Below are 20261 nucleotides of genomic sequence, written 5' to 3' on the forward strand. Positions count from 1 at the left end.
ACCAACACATTCACAGCCAATCTACTGTGGAAACATATTTTCAATGTAGGAAAGCACCAACACAGGTCACTGTGGTGTTCGGCTTCAGCCAAGAGTCCAGAAAGCAGGACATTAATTAATCATTAAAACATGGCATTATGATGTAAGGCAGTACATTCATAATGTGGCCATCTGTAAATACCAGGTTTTTGCATAAAGTCATAAGCTTTGCCCTTTTCAGAAGCTTTTGTGATCTACTTGTCTCAACTAAGAATCCCATTCAAAAACAGTCAAAAAACACAAACACAAACACACAGTCCAACAGCTTTCTTCCAACATGCTGTTAAGCTACCATCTGTCTTCTATCTGACAGCTTACAGCACGCAAAAAATAATATTCAGGACAGATTTTTAATGACATCTATATTCTTTTAAGGCTCTCCAGATGACTTGGAGTAAGATAAGAGGAAAAGTTGAAACTAGGACTTGTTATATAATACCAAAGGGGTGCATACTGTGCCACTCTAATTACTATGCATATGAAATGGGTAATCAAAACCGAGAGAAAACCCAACTGACCTCACCCAAAACTCGTAAGCCTATAAAGAAATCCCCACTTCGCCCTGAAAATCCACTTCATTTCATTGATAACCCACACCTAAACACACACACACACACACACACACACACACACACACACACACACACACACACACAGATAATGTTGATTTTGGAACGAGGTAGAGATCCATCAAACAAAGGAACTTTGGGTGGATATAAGCACTGTTTCGTTGCGTTTACAAACCGATTCAAAGGTGATTTTGTCAGTTTTACCAGTTGAACTCTCGCCTATTCAGCACCACTTTCATTAATGGCATGACCCCAAAGGGACAGTGAGTTTAAATCAGGGGTGTAAAACTCAGGTCCTGGAGGGCCACTGTCCTGCAGAGTTTAGCTCCAACTCTAATAAAACACATCTGAACCAGCTAATCAATGTCTACAGGATTACTAGAAACATCCAGGCAGGCGTTTTGGACAGTTTGACTCATGTGGTTTAAATTATGACAAAAAATATTAGTAAATTGAACAGAATTCTAACAGAATAACTCCTTAACTTCCCATAACTCCTGTTTGGATGTACAACATACCTCTTAGAAAACAAACAACACAAGAGCATAATTGAGCCTGATACCTATCAAAGAAGTGAGACCCAGCATGAGGCCAGTTCAAGCGTGGACATGTGGTCAGGTTGTGGGCAGTGCAGCGTGGTACGAACTGAAACAGCCTCCAACAGATGACAATATCTCTGAGGCCTGACTGTCCTACTCACCGTGGGCACACACAAAGTTGAACTCACACACAAACCCTACGCTTTGGCAGAAGCACAATCGCACAATCAGACCGTTTGGTCTGCGAGACACTGCCCACACATACACACACACACACACACACACACACACACACAGGCAGAGGCACATGCACGTACTGACACACATAATCCATTGGCCCGTGAGACACTGCCCACACACACTGGCAGATGCAAGCTGAGTCACTCGTAAGTGCAGACGGGTGGATTCGAGCTCCCAGGGTCCTGTGAGATTACTAAGCAGCTGCCTGGCGTACACACAAACATACATCGACATGCTCCCAAAATCACACATGAAGTTGGACAAAAGAAATTGCCATCAGATCCAGTTTTACATGAGACATTGGAACTCCATTAATTTACAAATTTCCAAAAAATTGGCAGGCTTGTCATTCACCATGTTCTACACAAGCTTTGTGCCTTCTGTGTTGATTAAACAGTTTGATCATATTTTACAAATAATAGTGTAGTAAATCTAATTTAAATCAATTTCATAGATTTCTCCCCCAAAATAAGTGTAGAAAAATGTAACAAAAGTTAAAAAAAGGCATTAAAAAGACCGCTATGCAGTCTCATGATCAACAGTGTTTCTCAACTAGATTTGCTTCGGAACCCAGATTTTACTTTGGACATTAAGTAGCAACCCGACACATTAGCAAAATTGTTTATTGTACAAAATGTTGTACAATAAACAATTTTGCTAATGTGTCGGGTTGCCAATACCTTGCAAAATTATAAACATGACATAAGCTGAATGGGACTGAAAATGTCCAATATTTCAATGTAAACCAAACACACTGAAGTCAGCACAAACCATGTCTATCCTATTTAAGTTCAAGACGAGTGAACCATTAAAAAGAAGGTTTACTTTGACTAGAATTCTAGAAAAGTTTGTTCATGGTTTGAGGAATCAAGGATAAAGGAAGTTACCTGTACACGTTGGCATCTATCTTATTCGCGGTAAATTAACTTGTAGCAAAATTATCTTCTTTTTTTTACCAAAAATGATGTTTGGATAATTGAACTTGGTATTCATGAACTTGGGTGTCATGTTCTCAGGTGATAAATTAAACAAGTTGTATTAAAGTTCTTCGGCAATGAGCCGACTCTGTATTTCAGCTAAACAATTCTTACTGTTGCTATTCTATCATGCTTTCCGGTCACGGTGAAGACCGTCCACACATTGGTATGTTTACCTTATCCACTTTGTTTGCACATATAGACACTGACACGGTTAAATGTGTCACCAGGAAAGCACTAATTAAACATCATAGTTTCTGTCGATGTTTTCAGACCTTCCAAACTGTTTGGCCGAAACGGAAAGTTAACTTTTGTTTTTATTTTTTTTTGCTCTTTCTGCCAAATATTTTAAGTTGCCAAAATGTCAGTGCATCACTACAAAATATAGAGTTTATGTATCCAACAACAAAAGATACATAAGATAATGTTACATTGCATCTTTTTTAATTTAACAAGTTTTTGCCATGCTGTCTGTCATTAAACAGACCTGCGACCCAATTCTGGATCACGATCCCCCAGTTGAGAATCACTGAAGTGAAAGATGATGCCTGATAATGTCAAATGGCCCACTACTTTGTTCTTCTATAGTGAGTGCAGTTTACTGCTCCACTGCATCCGCTGTCTCTTTATTTCTTATAATAGAGAACCCCACTGCGGCCTCACAATACCCATAATTATACAAATCACAGAGCCTAAAGAAGCCAAGAGACCCAATGAGGAAAGAAAATTCTCCCACTTAAAGTCTGAAAGGACAAAACAACCAAAAAAATGACTTACGTTCCCAGTTCCCACTTCTCACCGCTCCTACACTTAACACAACATACGCTAGAATATCGAATTAATGATATAATGAGGTTTAAAGTCATTATTCTTGGAGATAATTACTTTCTAAAGTGTCTTTTTGAAGTAGTCAATTTTATAAAATATGACTTCATCCTGTTTAAAATCATCCTATCTATGAAAGAACATTGGTAATGCGTAAGCTTGATGTCTTTAGTTAATCCTGAAACAATCAATCAAGTACAATCCAGCAGGAAAAAAAGTCGCAATTTTCATCAAAGGTCATAAAAACATTGGAGATGGTTTCACTGTAAATACTCTGAAACTTCTGCCATCGACAAGAAGATAATACTAATGCATGCAAAATAATCCTGAAGGAGGATTACGTGGTCAAGAAACGTCCAGTTATTAAACTTAAGCTTTTCTTCTGGCCGGTTACGCAACTTCTCCAAGCTCATGAAAAATGTATCTCCATAAGTAAGACTTACAGTACAAGAGAAATAACTTCTTCCTTTAGGACCCGAGGTATTACCATGACCTCATTTTGACTCATTTCAACCTCACATGAGCCTTTCCAAGTGAGAGAAGCTTTCCTGTTTGTTCACATACTGTATGCTGCAGGTTGTCATTTCCTCATAAGCACAGATGAACATGTGATCAGATGTTTTTTCCAAAGCCTGCCATTAAAAGTACCATATATCCAACCAGAAGAAACAAGAATCCTAACAGTAACAAGTCAGCTCTGCAAAAAAGTAATCTACTAGAGATGACTGACATTTTGGAGAGCGTTAAAAATGCATTTTGTACACATTGTGTACTATATATTGTCTAATATGAAAAATTATATAATATGCAGTGACATACATAATAAGTTATTCTAAACCTATTTTTTATAGCCTAGATGTTTGTTTACAAGCTTTACTCAACTAATATTATTATCCAATATATATTATCCTAATTTTGATATAATAATCAAAATTAACATAAAAATGTTATGACCACATATTATTTACTATTTGTTCATTTCAAAATTAATGTCACACCGCAGGACTATATAACTGTAAAAAATAAATAAATAGTAAAAGGTGATTTTAAAAGAAGAAAAACTTGCTATTGTGAATGTTTTTGTATACCCAAGACGAAATGTATGCCGTGACGCCTCATTTTCACATTAAAATATTGGCATTAAAATAGGTGCACTTGCAGGAAAAAATATTCTGCAGTTTTCCTCTGAACCCAAAGAAAAGTTAAAAGTTCAGAAAAATGCCATCCCTGCCCATGTAATAATAGTGTCCCTTCCTATAGCCAAGGATATTAGCTCCATGGGTTGGAATTAACAGCCTAAACATTAAAGTCCCTTAACAGATGTCTGCAGGATTGGACTAACACGCTTCACTGGGTCAGCCTCAGCAGCCACCAAGGTTTAGTTTGGTGAGTCAGGTGGTTTCAAAGAGGTAGGCTACGCTATACAGACGTGAGCTCCACCGGGGAAAAGCTGGCAGAGAAAATAAGTTAATGTACGTTCGTATGCGCGTGCCGTGGGGATCCATGGAAGTGCATTAGCCACTCTTTCCTGTTGGGACTCAGTATGCTCCATCTGTTTTACACAATCAGCTTCATACCACATTACAAACCGAGAACTCATTTAGAGCAAAACAAACCAACAGTTACAAACAGGGAAAACATTTACATATTAAGCTTTTCACAAATACCAAACATGAAAGAACAACAAAACCAGAGGAATATCCACAAAAGTAAACTCTAAAAACATCTTTACACTCTCCACAAGAGATTAAATCAAAGGCACCCGAAACTCACTTGTCTCCCAGTGAGTTGCAGGTGAGATGTCAGGTTCAAGTATTTGGCTAAACTGGTTCTACACTGAAACCAGATATGTATGCCTTTAATTACACGAGCCTCTAGTCTGCATCATTTAAAGGACTAGTTCACTGTAAAATATGATTTCTGTCATAATCTATTAGTCACTATTCACTTTCATTGTAAAAGATGCTTTCTGTCATAATCTATTAGTCACTATTTACTTTCATTGTAAAAGATGCTATGTAAGTGAATAGTGACTGAGGCTGTCAGTCCCTCACGATCTCTAGGCTATTTAGGTCCCAGAATTGAAAGTGACAGGTTTAGAACAGTAAATGATGACAGAATGTTCCTTTTTGGGTGAACTGTCCCTTTAAGCAAGTTATTAATCAGCAAGTAACTTTAAAAGAGAAACCCTTTGCATTTACATAATTTTATATTAAGTTTAGAATATTAATAGACATAAATATAACCGAGAATACATAAAATACAACCAATGCAGTGTAATAACAAATATAAAACTATATAAATCTGCCTATACAATAATAACAGTGAAACTCACCTTATAGACATTCTCCGTTATACGGTGCACCTCATCGGTCCGGGACATTTTGGAAGCTTGAGTCAGAACCATAGACGAGAATTTTAATTTCTACTGCAGGAAAATGTTTCCGAGACAACACAGGAGGAGGAGGATGAGGATGAGGAGGAGGAGGAAGAAGAAGAGGAGACACTGTATCGTTCAAACAGAGAGTGTCAGAGGCTGAGGAGGATGCGGGAGCTTTTATATGGAACTCTCTCACTGATGCCCACGCGCAGCCGCCGGAGTGGCGGGAATCCACCGTACGCGTTCATCCTCGTCACTGGAACTGCGCTTGATATTCCAACGGACTCCGCCTCTCCTCTTCGCCTTCTACACTGCGAATGCGGGCGGCGCGACGCGACAAAAAAGCTTTCTTTCTTGGTTATTATAACAGAAGCGTTCGCGTTACTACATAACGCGGGCAGTGAAAGAGCTGCAGTCAGATGTGAGACCATTTATTACAACATTACGTCGCGTGCTTGCAAAGAGTAGCCTGTTATCAGCGTTCATGTTTGGCGCGTCGTTACGCAGTGTAGAAGGGTGTCAGGAACAGTCTGTCCTTTATGGATACCATAGCTATGTTCAAAATCGCCCCCTATACCCTCATTCTCCTATATCCCATTTCATATTAAGCCAACAATTGAAGGAGTGAATGAAAATGATTGCGCCGGAAGGGCTGCCGCTTTTGCATGCTGCGTGCTTGCTGCTTAATAATCATTTGAAACTTAGCAAATTGGCAGCTCCAGTATAATGACTATCTATATTGAACTCTGTCATGGAAACTAGCATGTTAAACCAATTAAACAATTTAATCAATTAAAAAGGAAATTAATTATACCGTTATGATATTAGCATATCCGAAATCGCATAGGCTACTATAGCCTAGTAGGCGTATGTGACTGACAAGCAGTATGTGACAAAAGAAGTATGCCCGAATTCACTCATTAAAGACTTAGCAAAGAGTAGCCTACCCGGATGCCTTACTTCCGGCGAGATTCTGATGTGTGCATAGGCCCTACAATGGACTTACTATCCCATGAGGCCAGGGGAGAGGATCTATAAATTGCAGTGAAGCGACCATAGGTCACATAATAATGACAACATAGTGAATGCAGTACGTCCAGATTATATTCATACTACACAAATTCATACCATATAGAACGTGAAGTAGGCTACTTATTCAAAACAAATAGCCCAACCTCAAGAGAGAATGCGATTAAGGACCCGACAGTCACAGTGCATTATGGGTAGGCTATTCTCTAGCCGTTGAGTGTACATCGGTTATGCACTCGTTATTGCGGTACAGTATGGGATTGAGTACACTTGAGAACGTCCACTATGGTTTTGGACACCAATGCAAATGACTCTCCCCTCAAATAGTGCCCTATTTAAGGGTATGCTATAGGAGGCGGTTTCAGACACAGCCCTACTCTTTAGTGGGGGGCATTTTTAATAAATTTTAATGAACTTAATCTTTGAAACCTCCTAAAAAGACACTGACCCTTTGTCGTGGCGACATGCAAGTGTGTGAAATGAGCAAGTGATTGCATTATTAATTTTTAGCAAAAGTTGTGTTCGACTTGAAGTATAGGACATAGCTACTCGCTCTCATGGTACTTTCGGTCTGCGCAGCCACAGCGCTACTTCAAGTCGAACACACTTTTGCTTTAGTAAACAAAAAAAAATTATCTTTAGAACAATATGTATCATATTGTGAAAAACATCATACAAATAAATTTAATTTTAAATGAGACGATGACGAGACAAGTGTTAAAATCCAGGATTAGATAACTTTAATAGCTCGTTCATAGAACAATACGAAATCTGTGATGTTTTTTTCTAACTGACAATGTCAAATTTCACATTGTCAGTTAGAAAAAAACGTCACAGATTTCGTATTATTTTATGAACGAGCTATTAGTGTTATTTAATCCAGGATTTTTGTGTAAAAAGAGAAATCTATCTCTAAATTTGAGGTTAAATGAGACTTTTTTCTGTTTTGAGAAACATTTGCTTTAGCCTATATTCCCAGAATCAAGCGTCATGACTACATCACTCATAGTACAACTATCACCCAAGGACAGGAGGAGGATGAGATGAGTAGCCTACAGTAGTGGGCACTGCGCATTTCATGCGTGGGTCTGTGCGTGTGATGCAGGCAGGGATTCCTTTTGTATCTCTCAACAGCTTCTACCCACACCACCAACACACAGTTTCTCCCTGCTGCACTCTCCCTCTCTCTGCTATCTTAGAATAGAGAACTACAACACCACAAACCAATAATAAAACCTCATATTCAGGATTTAGGGCACCTGATGAGATCATTTAAGATGCTTAAAAATCTTACAAGAATATTTCTTCTTTTTTTTGTCGTCAAAACACATTAAGTATTTAGTGCTTTATTTTTAGTTTTTAAAGCAGCTTCGCAGTAATAAACCGAACAAAAAAAACTATTAAGCATCTCTACAGAAGACATTTGGGTTAATATTCACCTCAATTCAAGGTTTTGTTTTCTCATCCGGTAATATTTTCTATTAATCGTGTATAAGCCTGGCAATAGACATTAAGATGATTGCTAGATTAGGCCAATATTTCGGGTTATGTTAAAAATAAAAACTATTATGTGGCTATAATAATTTGAATGTTGGGTCATGTAAACATGTCCGAAATATCCACTGTAAATGAACATTCATTCATAAATTAATTTAAAAATGATAATAATATGTTTTAAAAAATCAAGCTATTAAAAAATACATTTAGTAGAGCAAGCATTTTTCTTTACTTTTTTTTCTTTATTTCTTTATAAACCTTTTGCAATTGATTGCAGCATTATGTTATCAATAAGGACATGAATAATAATTAATTGGTTGTTCTTTTGCTGTCAAAAACAACCAGAATAACAGCCAAAAAGTTGTAAAGTTGTCAGGTAATTAAAAAAATTACTTTGGTGCGTAAGCTCTAAAACATATCAACGTTCAACAAGGAAAGGAGCTTGTACACATAATAATAGAACATTTCTTACAAAAAAAAAAGTTTTGGCCTGTAAATAAAGTGTTTTGTGTGTAAGAAATGTTCTACTATTATGTGTGCAAGCTCCTTTCTGAACTTTGTATAGCATGTATTGCTGCCAGTGTTGGAGGAAACACATTACAAGCAAGTTATCAGATCACTTTTTTCAAGTAAACAGTAATGCATTACTTTTAAATTTACAACAAAATATATTATTATGCAAGTTACATGTTTTCCCATGTATTGACTGAAACCTCTCCTGCCCCCCTGTTGAGAGAAATCAGAAGTGCAGAGGTGTTGTGTGCGCTGCCGCTGTGTAAACATGATGGTTATTCTAGGCCTACTTCTAGACTAAATATGAGCAGCATGCAGTTCTCATCTCACTTGCACAAATACAGATACAATATTGAATGAAAAAACAGATTATGCAAACTTGCAATAATTAAATATGTTAACACAAATATACTTTATGAATTTAATCTTATTTTATTAAAGGGGACATAACACACACAGTTTCTGCCAATCTCATGTTAATCTTCTTGAGTACCTATAGTAGTATTGCATCCTTCATATCTCCGAAGAGAGTCTACAGTTTTATCAGATTTATAAAAGACAGTATACCGATTCTTTCCGAATACAGCCGAGCTCCTGGGGGCGTGCCGTGGGCGGAGCTAAAGAGTCACGCACATACATCATTGTATTTTCCCTGGATACCTTCAGATTCACTATACGATCATGTTGTTTACATGCACGCGCCGATTGCCAACAAAACACAGACATTTCATGTTACTTACCGCCTGTAATTCCGACTCGTAACCGGGATATTTTAGCACTATAACGCTCCATCTTTCAGTTTCAAACGATCTGCAAATCCAACATCGAACTGGGCCTTGTTTATGAAACATTTGTCATCGAAATACCGAGAAGAAACAAACACACTTGCACAACTCCGTTGCTGCCTCGGAAAAACTAACTGCATCCACTGTTACCGTAACATTGGGTTCTTTAGGAAGCTGAACATGTTTTATTTCCCTCACAACCAAAAAACACACTTTGTTGAAGTTTATGGGCATTGCTCTTGCTCTGGTTGATGTGTGCACGCGCTTTTCCGGGAGAAGTACCCATACAAGGAATTCCGTCCTTTATGACGTTATACAAGGCCATACCTTAAAGAAATCCCGAGCTTCCCACTGGTATTTACAACATTGTGGTGGCGTTCAACTCGTAAATACGATCTATAGGCCTACTAGATGACTTGAGCGCACCATACAGTCTATGGGCCAATACACGAAAAAACTCTTCTAAACTTACACGAATCTGTTTTTAGGACAGAAATACTCCGTCATACGTCCAGCTCAATTTAAAAAAAAAACTTTGGCCATGTTTAGCAGGGGAATCAAACTCTTTAAAGATGTAGATGAGTCAGAATCATGGTCAGAATGCATGAAATAGCATTAGCCATCCCATTAAGCAATGCCTTTAGCTGCCAACCTTCGGCGATCCAATTCAACCATAATAATAAGCAAAAATGTCTAAATATCACATTTTTTTATTGCTGATAAAAGTACGTGTTTAACTTTCTTCTCCTGCATCCTATTCTTCCGAAATCCAGAATTGCAGTAGGCTACAGCTGAAAGGTTTGAGTTGGACTCTCTACAGGAGTGAATTTGCACTTCTTTCATGGCTTATTCATTTCACTTTTGCTGTTAAGGGGCCTTTGCATTAGCCAAAAATAGTACATTTGTGTTTTTGTTATTAAAAAGCAAGCAAGCCCAACCCAGGTGAGAAAAAGTAACGCAAAAGTAACATCACAAATTACTTTCCATAAAAAGTAACTAAATAACGCATAATTACTTTTTTATGCAATATTGTGAAAGATTACTTATAAAAGTAACTTTTCCCAACACTGTGTATTATAGTAAGATGTGCATGCATTAAATAATATTCCAATAGGATTATACAGTAATATTAACCACAAGATTTGGACCTTAATCAAAAAAGATATTTGCATGTGTGAACGTGGCCACACACTACGGTGGTAATGGCCCTGACAACTCCTTTTCCAGCTGTTCTGATGGAAAAAGCTTTACAATTATAGTTCAAACTGTGTTGTTGCACACCTGCATGTCATTTTCGACTGAACCCCAAGACCTTGATTAGTTAGATTGTGTTGATAACAATTGGAGCTAAATTTCACAGGAAGGTATCCCGAAGAGCCGGACTGAGTTCTAGTGTTTCCCTGTTTGAAAGGTCAAGCGAGAGAGTAAACTGCATTTGGTGTGCGACGCTTCTTGATTGCAAAGGTCAAGAAATTGAATCTGATACAATGGACAATTTCCTTTCTTTTTCAGTTAGTTGCATATACACAGCTCATGAAGGTTCATGGGAAAATGCGAATAACATAAGAGATGCTTCTGTCTAGAGGCCACATCGATTGATTTCACATCACAGTCAAAGTCTTATCTACTGGACATATCAAGACTGAATGTAAAGGGTAAATAAAAAGCAAAACAGAGATCAATACAGACAGCTAAAACCAGCATCTCTTCAGAACCGCTGTGATTAAGGGAAAACTTGAAATGTGGAATGAGAAAAGGCCAAATGTTATTTAATTAAGATAAAAATGAAGTTAGAAGCTGTTTCATATTCGGATATAGACTTTAAAGTAAAAATTGTGTAGGAGTGCTATAACTCATTATACATATCAGCTTTTTCTGTTTCTAGGAAACCCAGTTTCTGTCTTCACTGCACAATATTCACACCCCCATATGTTTACTGATCAAAGTCCGTTGTCTGACAGTGTAACAGTATGAAGCTGCTTCACATTGAGCTCTGGTGGAGCCATTCAGACCCGTGGGGCAGCCGCCCACTCCCATAGTGCTTTGTGTCAGGCGAGATAAGAGCAGCCCCACACAGCTCCAACTGCCTGGTTCCAGACAATGGACTTCCAACAAAGCAATACAGGTACTTGGTTTTAGGTCAATACCTTTCAAACAATGGTCTATACTTAAGCTTGTTCAAGAAAATCTGCACTCTTCTGGAACAGGCTGTAACATGAAATGCATTTGCTGTAAATCTAAATGATTTAGTTAAAAAACAGTTCTTTGATTTTTGATTGCAGACTTTATCTTGGCAAATCTGAGCTGAGTTTGAGATTTATTGTCTTTGTATCCTCAGAAGAAAACATCCCCATTTAAATGTCAATGCTGCGTCTAGTTATTATATTGTTTATATATATAATGTAGACATACTGTGTACGCTACTATGCAAACATTTTGGGCTTTATTTTTTAAAGAAATTACGTTTTATTCAGCAAGGAAGCATTATATTGATTAAAAGCATTACATTGATTTAAAAAATAATTAAGAGTAATAGCTGTTGAAAATTCAGCTTTGCCACAGGAATAAATCTTATTTTAAAATATATTCAAATAGAAACCAGGTATTTTAAATTGTTATAATTTAAACAATTCTTACTGTATTTTTTAATCAAATAAATGCAGCCTTGGTGAAATTATAAGACTTCTTTTAAAAATATATAGCCATACATTGCCCACATTTTGAAAGGTAGTGTATATGAGAATATAATAAAGACATCTTATTTGTGTACTTTTGTTTCTATAATTAAGAAGTGATATATCTGAGACCATTTGGCGAAATGCATGATAACTACCTGCAGTAGCACGCCGCGTTTCTGCCAAACTGCCAGCCTTGTAGCAAACATGCCTTGCATAATACTGCTGCCTAGTGGCTGCTACATATACATGCCGTTTCCTGCAGGGAGTGCAGGCACAACAGTGATGAAAAATGATTACATAAAATCCATTGTTGCATATTTACTAAATGAAACGTAATGAAATGTACTTAATGAACAGCGAATTCATAGTACAGTAAAAGAGTGCTAACCTGGGAAAATTTTAGTTTAAATAAACAAAAAGGACAATGTGATTAGTTTTGCTTCTATACATAATGTCCTTGTATCTTATGCATGTAAACTTCATAAAAACAAAACTCTGTGTACAACATACATAATGCAATGACTCAGAAGTGGTTTTGACTTTAAAATTACATTTCTGTTGTAGTATACCTGCATTTATCCCTCATCAATCTATGAATCAGTTTTAACTACTTCTTAAGCCAGGCTTGTCATAAGTTTAGTTTTTAATGACATCTTAAAGCACAGTGAAAATTTTGTAAAAGTTTATGCTCATAATGGAAACGCTTCAGGTTTATGTTCTTTGTGACAAAACATGGCGTACTAAAGTTTGGGAATCATTTTTAACAGAGATTGTAATAATAAAAGTAATGCATGCATTAAGAAGTGACAAGCTTAGACATGATATGCCTTTGATATATAATTGAAAGATCAGACAAAACTGTAGGGTGATTAGAAAGACCAGGCACTGTTAAGAGTGATCTTCAGAATGATCATCTTACTAAACTAAATGGCGTACAGTATGCTGTGTATATACAATTTTAAAAAATGGCATTGATGTAGGGTCTTCAACATGAACGAGGAGGAGGACTGTTAATCACTCAGTTTTGTTTAGGATGAGCCCTTGGGGTCTCCAGTGGGATGGCTCGAGAGAAGACATGGAGGTACGACAGATGGACAGGTCTTTATTTACACTGCCACCATTTCTCGCTCTGGTTTCTTTTTCGCCCTCTCCTTCTCCCGCACTGAAACGTTACAAACATGTTTTCTAAGCATTTGCATACTGTGCACTTTATGCATAGTATTTACTACAGAAAAGGAGAAGAAAACACAGACCTGGCTCTTGCTCTGGACCCTTTGGTAGCTCTTCTTCAGGCACCTCAGGAAGTTCAAGGTCAGCGTCTCCCTGAGCACAAACAGGAGAAGTATAAGGTAGATGAAAAAACAGCAGCTGACACAACATCAGTAACAAGGGCTGTCAGAGTGTGTTCATGTACACACCTGAGTGATGGCCTCCAGCTCCGCTAGCACAGCCTCCTCATCCTCCTGGGTCAGAGATCCCGCCAGCATATCATCAATTTGCTGCACACACACACAGACAATCAGGAATGAGGGAAAAAACACTTGTACATCGTGCACAGTTGATTTAAATAGCAACAAGCACACAAGAGACCCAGTGTGTCTGCGAGTGAGATCCAGATAACTCTCAGTTCTTCTAGATTTGAGCACAAGAGAGTATAACAGATCATTATAGCCTTTTATGGCTGCTCATCTTTAGACTTTTTTTTTTATTTTTTTTATTTTGACACAAAGTTGATGTCAGTCGAAATATTTCTCTCGCATGTGCCCCTCGAAAATGAGATGTTACATGTCAAGGGGTTATACTTTCAATAAATTCAAATAACGATCAGTAAAAGATCATTGTGTTGCACGTAACAATCTGAAGAGAAATCTGTTAAAACATACAAATCCAACTGTAGGAGTACAGTGGGAGACTTTTTCATCTAAATTTAGAAACATTTCAATGTAAAAAGTTTTTAAGAGAACTGAAGAAACATTATTATTAGGTCACGCATGAAATATACACATTAATAAATGTGTGACATTGACCATGTGAGCGCTGAACAGATTTTAGGGCATACCAAACACATTGTATTAATTTTTCAATTCAGTTTTCCACTCAAATTATGCTAACATTAACAATATAATTAGTAATGAAAACATGCAAAAGAGAAGCCTTGGACCCTACCGTATATCTAAATGTATTCCGATAAAGGGTCTTATAACTTTTACTGTGGCCGGTTACATAAACTGCTTAGACTAAACTTACAAATTAGATTTTGAAAAGTAAAATGTACCTGCTGATACTCAATGGCATCATGTGTTTCATCCATGATCTTCTCCACGTCCTCTATGGACAGCATCTGGCATCAGAAAAAAAAAATGAATAGAGATATGGCTGTACAAGTTCAATTAACCAGTACATTGTGCTGAACACGGCCAAGAATAACATTTAATTTCACATTACATACCTCATGCATTTTCTTAAGGCAATCATTGCCAACTTTCAGTCCTTCAATGACTTTTATCTCTATTTGTGCAAATTCAATATCTTGAACCTGTAAAACAAAAATAGATCTGATTGTGATATGCATGAATAATGACAGATAAATAAATAAATAATACAGAAAAAGGGGCAACCATGTTAAAACGAGTCAAATCTAACATTCTCAATGTAAGATCTGTTTTATTTACCATCCGCTCCAGGTTGCTTATCTGATTTTCAGTTTTGTTCAGTAACTGATCCTGGTAGCGTTTCTTTTTGAGGAGTAGGAGTGCTTTCCTGAACAAACAAACACAAAATATTATAAGGAAGATTCTGTTTGTTTTAGAAAACTAGACCTTCTAGTTCTACAAGTAACACGAAGAGAGACATGATCACACTCACTCTTTCTTTCCATCTTTCAATAACTGTTTGGCCAGTTGTCGCTCTTTGTCTACATGAAAAGTGATCCTTTTCTGATACTGCTTCAGTTTATCTCTCTGCTGCTTCAGTTGCTGCTCACACACACAAATAATAAAGAAACATTAAATGAAAGCGAAAAAGTGACAAGATGTACAGTAAATATCCTATAGCAGAGCAGTTTTCTATATAATACAACATAAACTGCACTTTCATATATATTTTGTATATGTATATATACACTTCTCTCATAAGACTTATTAGCCAGTTAGCAGCTGTCTAACACACCAGCACAGCTCTGTCCTGCTCGGTCACCCGAGTTGCTTTCTTTTTCCCGAAGAGATTTCCCATGTCGATGCCGCATCCCCGCCACTATCTGTCCAGACAGGGGTGGTGTTTCTAAAATTTAGAAAATGGTAATTCCATAAGCCTCGTATGTCTGTAAGTCCATGACAGCAACACTGAATTCTGAGCTGTGGAAGAAAACAGCAACCCGGCCTACCGGAAGTTATGTCCTTCAAAATAAAAGCCCTATAGAAATAACTTGTTTTATTATTAACAATAATAATTATTATTACTTCGAATTTATTACATTAATAAAATTGTTCCAATGGCCGTTAGGTTTGCTCAGTAATGCAAATATCCCACATATTTTACTGTATATATTTAGTACTGTCGGTGCAAAATAAAAGTATGGCTTAGGGTTAGAGCTTTAGGGACTTTGACTAAGCCTAGCCTAGTTGTCTGTATAGACTAATTCACTGAGCCACACCTTTGGGTCAGCTAGCAACCAAGTTACTGATAATTCTGTAAAAAATACTTCTTATATGCCACATTTCTATTTGTCCAAAACGTGAAAGTTAAATGTCCTCCATCATAATCTACCACTTCATCATGACCGGATGTGGACGTGGCATACAGCTCAGTTCTTCCGGTGCGCGTGAGGAAGGGATTAAACGTCTGTTTCTCTGCTCTTTCCGTGAAAGAACGGTAGCCTTGTCGCGTTTACCGGCGTTTAGAACCGGAACGGCGTCCCGACGAATCGTTCGTTAACCCATCGAGCTGTTTATGAGGTGAGCTGTCAGATGGCGCTAGATATTTGTTATATTATTTGGTTATTTATTTTCCTGTCACTGCTAGCTTAGCTTAGCACATTCAGCGCGAGCCGCAGCGTCGAGTCATTTATGCGTTTTATCTTTATTTAATCCATTAAAGTGACACATTTTGCTGTAATTCATACGATATAAGGGTTTATTGAGGTGAGATCGTGTTGGCAGACCAAGTGGGTCATTTCCTGATTGTGTTTTAATAACCGGCAACGGTAAACATCTCAAATTAGCTTAGCAAGAGGTGAGAGAGTGAGTGGATTTAATGTCCTCATACGACACATAGTGATTTTAAAAATACAGTTATTTATTAAAGCATAACGTGTGTAATGTCACTTAATGGCCCAGTTAATAGTATGTTATTTACTTTTAATAGCACATGTGTTGTTGCTGTTTGACTTTTATGTTATGATTTAGTTTCTCAAGTTGTTTGACATTCCTTCTACTCTGAGTCTCTTAATATCATGATATTCATGTATTTTAGTTGTTTTGTTTTTTTATTCGCGTAACACGCTCATGTCCCTCTCTTTTGCTTACATTTTCCAAATGTGTGTGCATGTAACGTTAAGTGAAAGCACGACACTGGTTTCCAGACACGTTAGAGTCACTGACGTGGAGTGAAATGCATCATTTTGTTTTCTTAAGTTGTCAAGATAGTTATGCTCACTTAAACTGAACAACTTTAATGCAAGTTTTTTTGTTAAAATCCATTAAAATGACATTACTCTTAGTGTTCCCCATTGTAAATTAATGGGTAACAGAAATGTTTTATTTTACTCTAGACCACGCCCCTTTATTGACAACTGTATCTCTATCTTCATTTCAAATTTTTAGTGGATCTTACTTTTCTACCGTGCTTTTTGGTCAAATCAACAAATGGCCAAGCAATTTTAAAGGCAGCTTGGTTGTTTGATCATCAGTGTCTTTAAGCCTTAGGTTATGAAACCAGTTGCTTGGGTCAAAAGACTTGCGAGTTTGAGTCTCAGACTTGAATTTCCACGTCTGCTGGTTTCCCTTTACGTAACGTTGTCACCCATGTTGTGATCTTGTACACAACTCCGATGAGTATATTCATGCAGCAAGCCTGTCATTTCATTTCAGACAGATAGATGGAAAATTAGCGTGTTTATCTCTGGAAGTGCTCACACATGGGATACTGTATACTATTACGGTATCCATTGCCTTGAATTATTCAACATATTATCCAAGGCTGCGTTGTGCTCAAGCTTCTCAGCTGTTACATGCTATAAACCCGAGGAACAGTATTTTTATAGAAGATGCTTTGAAGTCTAAATTTAGATATTTCATAATAGCCTGTTGAATCTACTTTCCATATGCATTTTGATTTCATTATAACATCTGCTAAGAAAGCAAGTGTGCTAGCACTAATCGTGTCATTTGAGTTGACTACAATCTGCTTGTGTTTCATTGATGTTTGTGAAATTGATATGTGGGAGACACTATTAAACACTATGTTATCAGCTTCAGGAGTTACTTCAGTTTGTTGAGAGTTTGTCATGAGTCTCAGATGTTTGGAATGGGTGTGGATGTATTGCTGTCAGCCGTCTGCTCGGTTCTGTGAATGTTATTAGGGTGTGCTTTCTTTTGAAAATAGGTAATGTTTTTGTTGTCTATCATCAGTCCTCTTAAATGGTGTTATGCCTATGCAGAGTTTTAAAATGATCAAGGTTCACTTCAAGGTTTTTCAGGCATAGTTTAAAGTTGACATGAAATCAAAATGTAACCTTTTTACTTTATTAATGCGTTTTCTTTTATTTATTTGTTAATTATAATACATAATTTCATTAATCACAACAAAATAACTTGTTCGGTTCTGAATTTCTTTTAGTTAATGCTAACTTGTATCCGAATATGGATATGTTAGGCTACTTTTTGTAAACTTTCTAAATTCCTACCAATAGTTAATGTGAAAGTTTCATGCCTGCTAACATTAATTTAATAAAATAATGGTCACACTTCTAATTCTCACTATTAACTACGACTTTTGTCTCAAACACCTAATTATTGCTTACCGGTATTAATAGTTAATATGGTAGTTGTTAAGTTTTGTTAAATGATGGGATGTAGAATATGGTCATGCAGAATAAGGCATTAATATGTGCTTTATAAGTACTAATAAACAGCCAATATCCTAGTAATAGGCATGCTAATAGTAATAAGCAACTAGTTAATAGTGAGAATTGAACCCTTAACTAAAGTATTACCAAATTAATGATGGTGAAATCAACTTCAGGATGAACTTGACCTCCACGTAGTCTTCCATGATCCACTGCAAGCTTTCATTCACATAGACTCTATTCTGATCTGCAACATAATCCAATCAATTCCCCTTTGATAATTCAAATCATGTAATTTAAAAAAATCTGTTTCATTAAGAAATGTCACATTATGCAAGTTAAAAGGGTTGCTAATGTTTACTTTAAGGGTCTGATTTATTATTTGACCATAGAATACAACAGATGAGACGTTTTCCACTAACAATTCCTCTCGAATACTGAATTATATTTCACTTTAGTTTAAACAGGGTTAAAGTCTATGCTGAAATGGGTTTTGTCATTATAAATTACTAATTTTGATTCTCATGCTTAAAATTAAAGTGAAATGCACATGTTATTTGTTTGCTCATCAACTTCCTTGTGTTGCTTGCTTTTAGAAATCCCAAAGCGTTTTTGGCTTGAAGAGTGAAAGAGCTTTTCGGGCAAATTTCTCTTTTTATGTCAACATTTGCTGCACTGGTCTGAGCTTAAATGATTAGTCGGGAGTTTTGCTGTGCCAGCAGTCCAGCAGCACATGTCTTTAGACCTCTGAAAGCATCAGAGCGACTAACAAGACCTCTTAAGCACTTCTCACAGCAGTACCTCATAAATATAGATTTACTCACTCACTCACTTTCTCCTTTTCCCCCTTTTTCTGCCCTCTATTTAGAGTTAGGGATGAACTGAGAATGAATGTCAACCAGCAACCTCACATGGCCTCTCCTTATGGGCAGCCTCAGCCTGGGTATCAGGGCTACCCTCAGCCTGGCTATGGGGGTGGCCACGTGCCATCGGGATATCCAGCTCAGTACGCACCTTATAACGGGCCGGGTTCTGCCTACCAACAAGGTCCACCGCAAGGTAAGGGGGTGAAAGTACAATATGATTGTGACTGATTCAGAAAATATTTATGATGGGTTATTATCATTTAATAGGGCCTTAAGGTCAATCTGTAAGATATATTCTTGTGTATATTCAAGCTGTGCTTGTTCAGAGCACGAAGAAGAAAGTGACAGCCAGATTTATCCCTCCCAGCCTCCTCTTTTTACCTGTCATCTCCTGCTTTCACATTTTATTCCCATTTTTTACTTCTCTCTCTTTCTTGTATTGCAGGATATTCTCCTTATGCAAGCTTTCCTACTAAGACTCTTGCAACAAACTTAGTCTCTGACCTGTCCTCCTCCTCTCCTCTTGACCTAGGTAACTGGTTTAATTCTGCTTAGCAGCCTGTCCTCTTCTCTTTTCCCTGCAATTTGTAATTGACTAGGCTATATTGTGTGGGATGGCTGGGCGGTGCTTCACCTGTGGCAATGGAAACAGCAGGATACAGTCAAAAGCCTGCTGTGGAAAGACATTCTGCCTGCCTGATGATATTTACATCACTTTCCTTTTCCAGTAATTTTCTCTTTTTCCAATAGTCTCAGTACATGTTAGGATTGAACGTTAGTATGTTAAGCATTCTTACATGATCATTGAGTGAACTTGCTTTCCCTTACAAGAGTCAAGGGGGTTATTTGACTGCTTTGGTATATTTGTAATATACACAGTACAAAATCGACACTTGTACCAAAACCAAGGAAAAATTCCCTTTATGTCTATACATAATTAGTTTGCACACATTTGGCTGGTGATGTAATCAACTGCAACATAAAACATTTTGGCTTTTGGCCTGTAATAAATTTTTCTCATCCCGTTCCGTTTAGGTCCCACATTTTTACATGTTTATTCTTTGCAATAAAAAATTCTTTGTCATCAGAAAGAGTGAGAGAGAGAAAGAAAAAATGACTAAAGTGTAAAGACAAACAAGTCTATATTATAAGCTGCATTATTTGCTTATATTAAATGCCTGTTGTTGCTCACAGATAATCACAAAAGTTTGAAATCAAAAGTGTGTTAAGCTTGGGACACACCAAGCCGACATTCAAAGA

General features: G+C 37.1%; 3 protein-coding genes across 12 annotated transcripts in view; 1 reads left to right on the forward strand and 2 right to left on the reverse strand.

Annotated features, from left to right (window-relative positions):
* Nucleotides 1–6278, reverse strand: part of baiap2b (BAR/IMD domain containing adaptor protein 2b) — a 51713-nt gene extending 45435 nt beyond the window's left edge. For 3 of the 7 annotated variants that reach the window (XM_079594396.1, XM_079594400.1, XM_079594399.1), the window contains exon 1: nt 5525–5972. In XM_079594396.1, the coding sequence (XP_079450522.1) occupies nt 5525–5596 (72 nt within the window). In that variant the 5' untranslated portion in view covers nt 5597–5972. Of the gene's footprint in view, nt 1–5524 lie in introns of all 7 variants that reach the window. The other 4 variants (XM_079594397.1, XM_079594398.1, XM_079594401.1 and 1 more) reach the window with 4 other exon arrangements.
* Nucleotides 6279–10883: 4605 nt separating this feature from the next.
* chmp6b (charged multivesicular body protein 6b) lies at nt 10884–15845 on the reverse strand. The gene is made up of 8 exons (XM_079594409.1): nt 15240–15845; nt 14937–15046; nt 14744–14831; nt 14521–14607; nt 14347–14412; nt 13490–13570; nt 13325–13394; nt 10884–13233 (listed from the first exon to the last, which is right to left on the reverse strand). Exons 1-8 carry the CDS (start codon nt 15300–15302, stop codon nt 13178–13180), a joined length of 621 nt encoding a protein of 206 aa, XP_079450535.1. The 5' UTR covers nt 15303–15845; the 3' UTR covers nt 10884–13177.
* A 10-nt stretch (nt 15846–15855) lies between these two features.
* Nucleotides 15856–20261, forward strand: part of sec24c (SEC24 homolog C, COPII coat complex component) — a 29251-nt gene continuing 24845 nt past the window's right edge. For 2 of the 4 annotated variants that reach the window (XM_079594392.1, XM_079594393.1), the window contains exons 1-2: nt 15871–16024; nt 19004–19194. In XM_079594392.1, coding sequence (XP_079450518.1) covers nt 16020–16024; nt 19004–19194 — 196 coding nt within the window. In that variant the 5' untranslated portion in view covers nt 15871–16019. Of the gene's footprint in view, nt 16025–19003; nt 19195–19446; nt 19534–20261 lie in introns of all 4 variants that reach the window. The other 2 variants (XM_079594391.1, XM_079594390.1) reach the window with 2 other exon arrangements.

The sequence above is a fragment of the Phoxinus phoxinus genome (genome assembly GCF_949152265.1).
Source record: "Phoxinus phoxinus genome assembly, chromosome: 21".
Taxonomy (NCBI): Eukaryota; Metazoa; Chordata; class Actinopteri; order Cypriniformes; family Leuciscidae; genus Phoxinus; species Phoxinus phoxinus.

Bases quoted from the DNA above. Each gene is read 5' to 3' on its own strand.
- chmp6b (XM_079594409.1), bottom strand. From the start codon at position 15,302: ATGGGAAATCTCTTCGGGAAAAAGAAAGCAACTCGGGTGACCGAGCAG. The intron at 14,413-14,520 runs GTATGTAATGTG...TTCTGATGCCAG, and splicing joins GCCTTAAGAAAATGCATGAG to ATGCTGTCCATAGAGGACGT. The intron at 13,571-14,346 runs GTACATTTTACT...GTGTGTGTGCAG, and splicing joins ATGCCATTGAGTATCAGCAG to CAAATTGATGATATGCTGGC.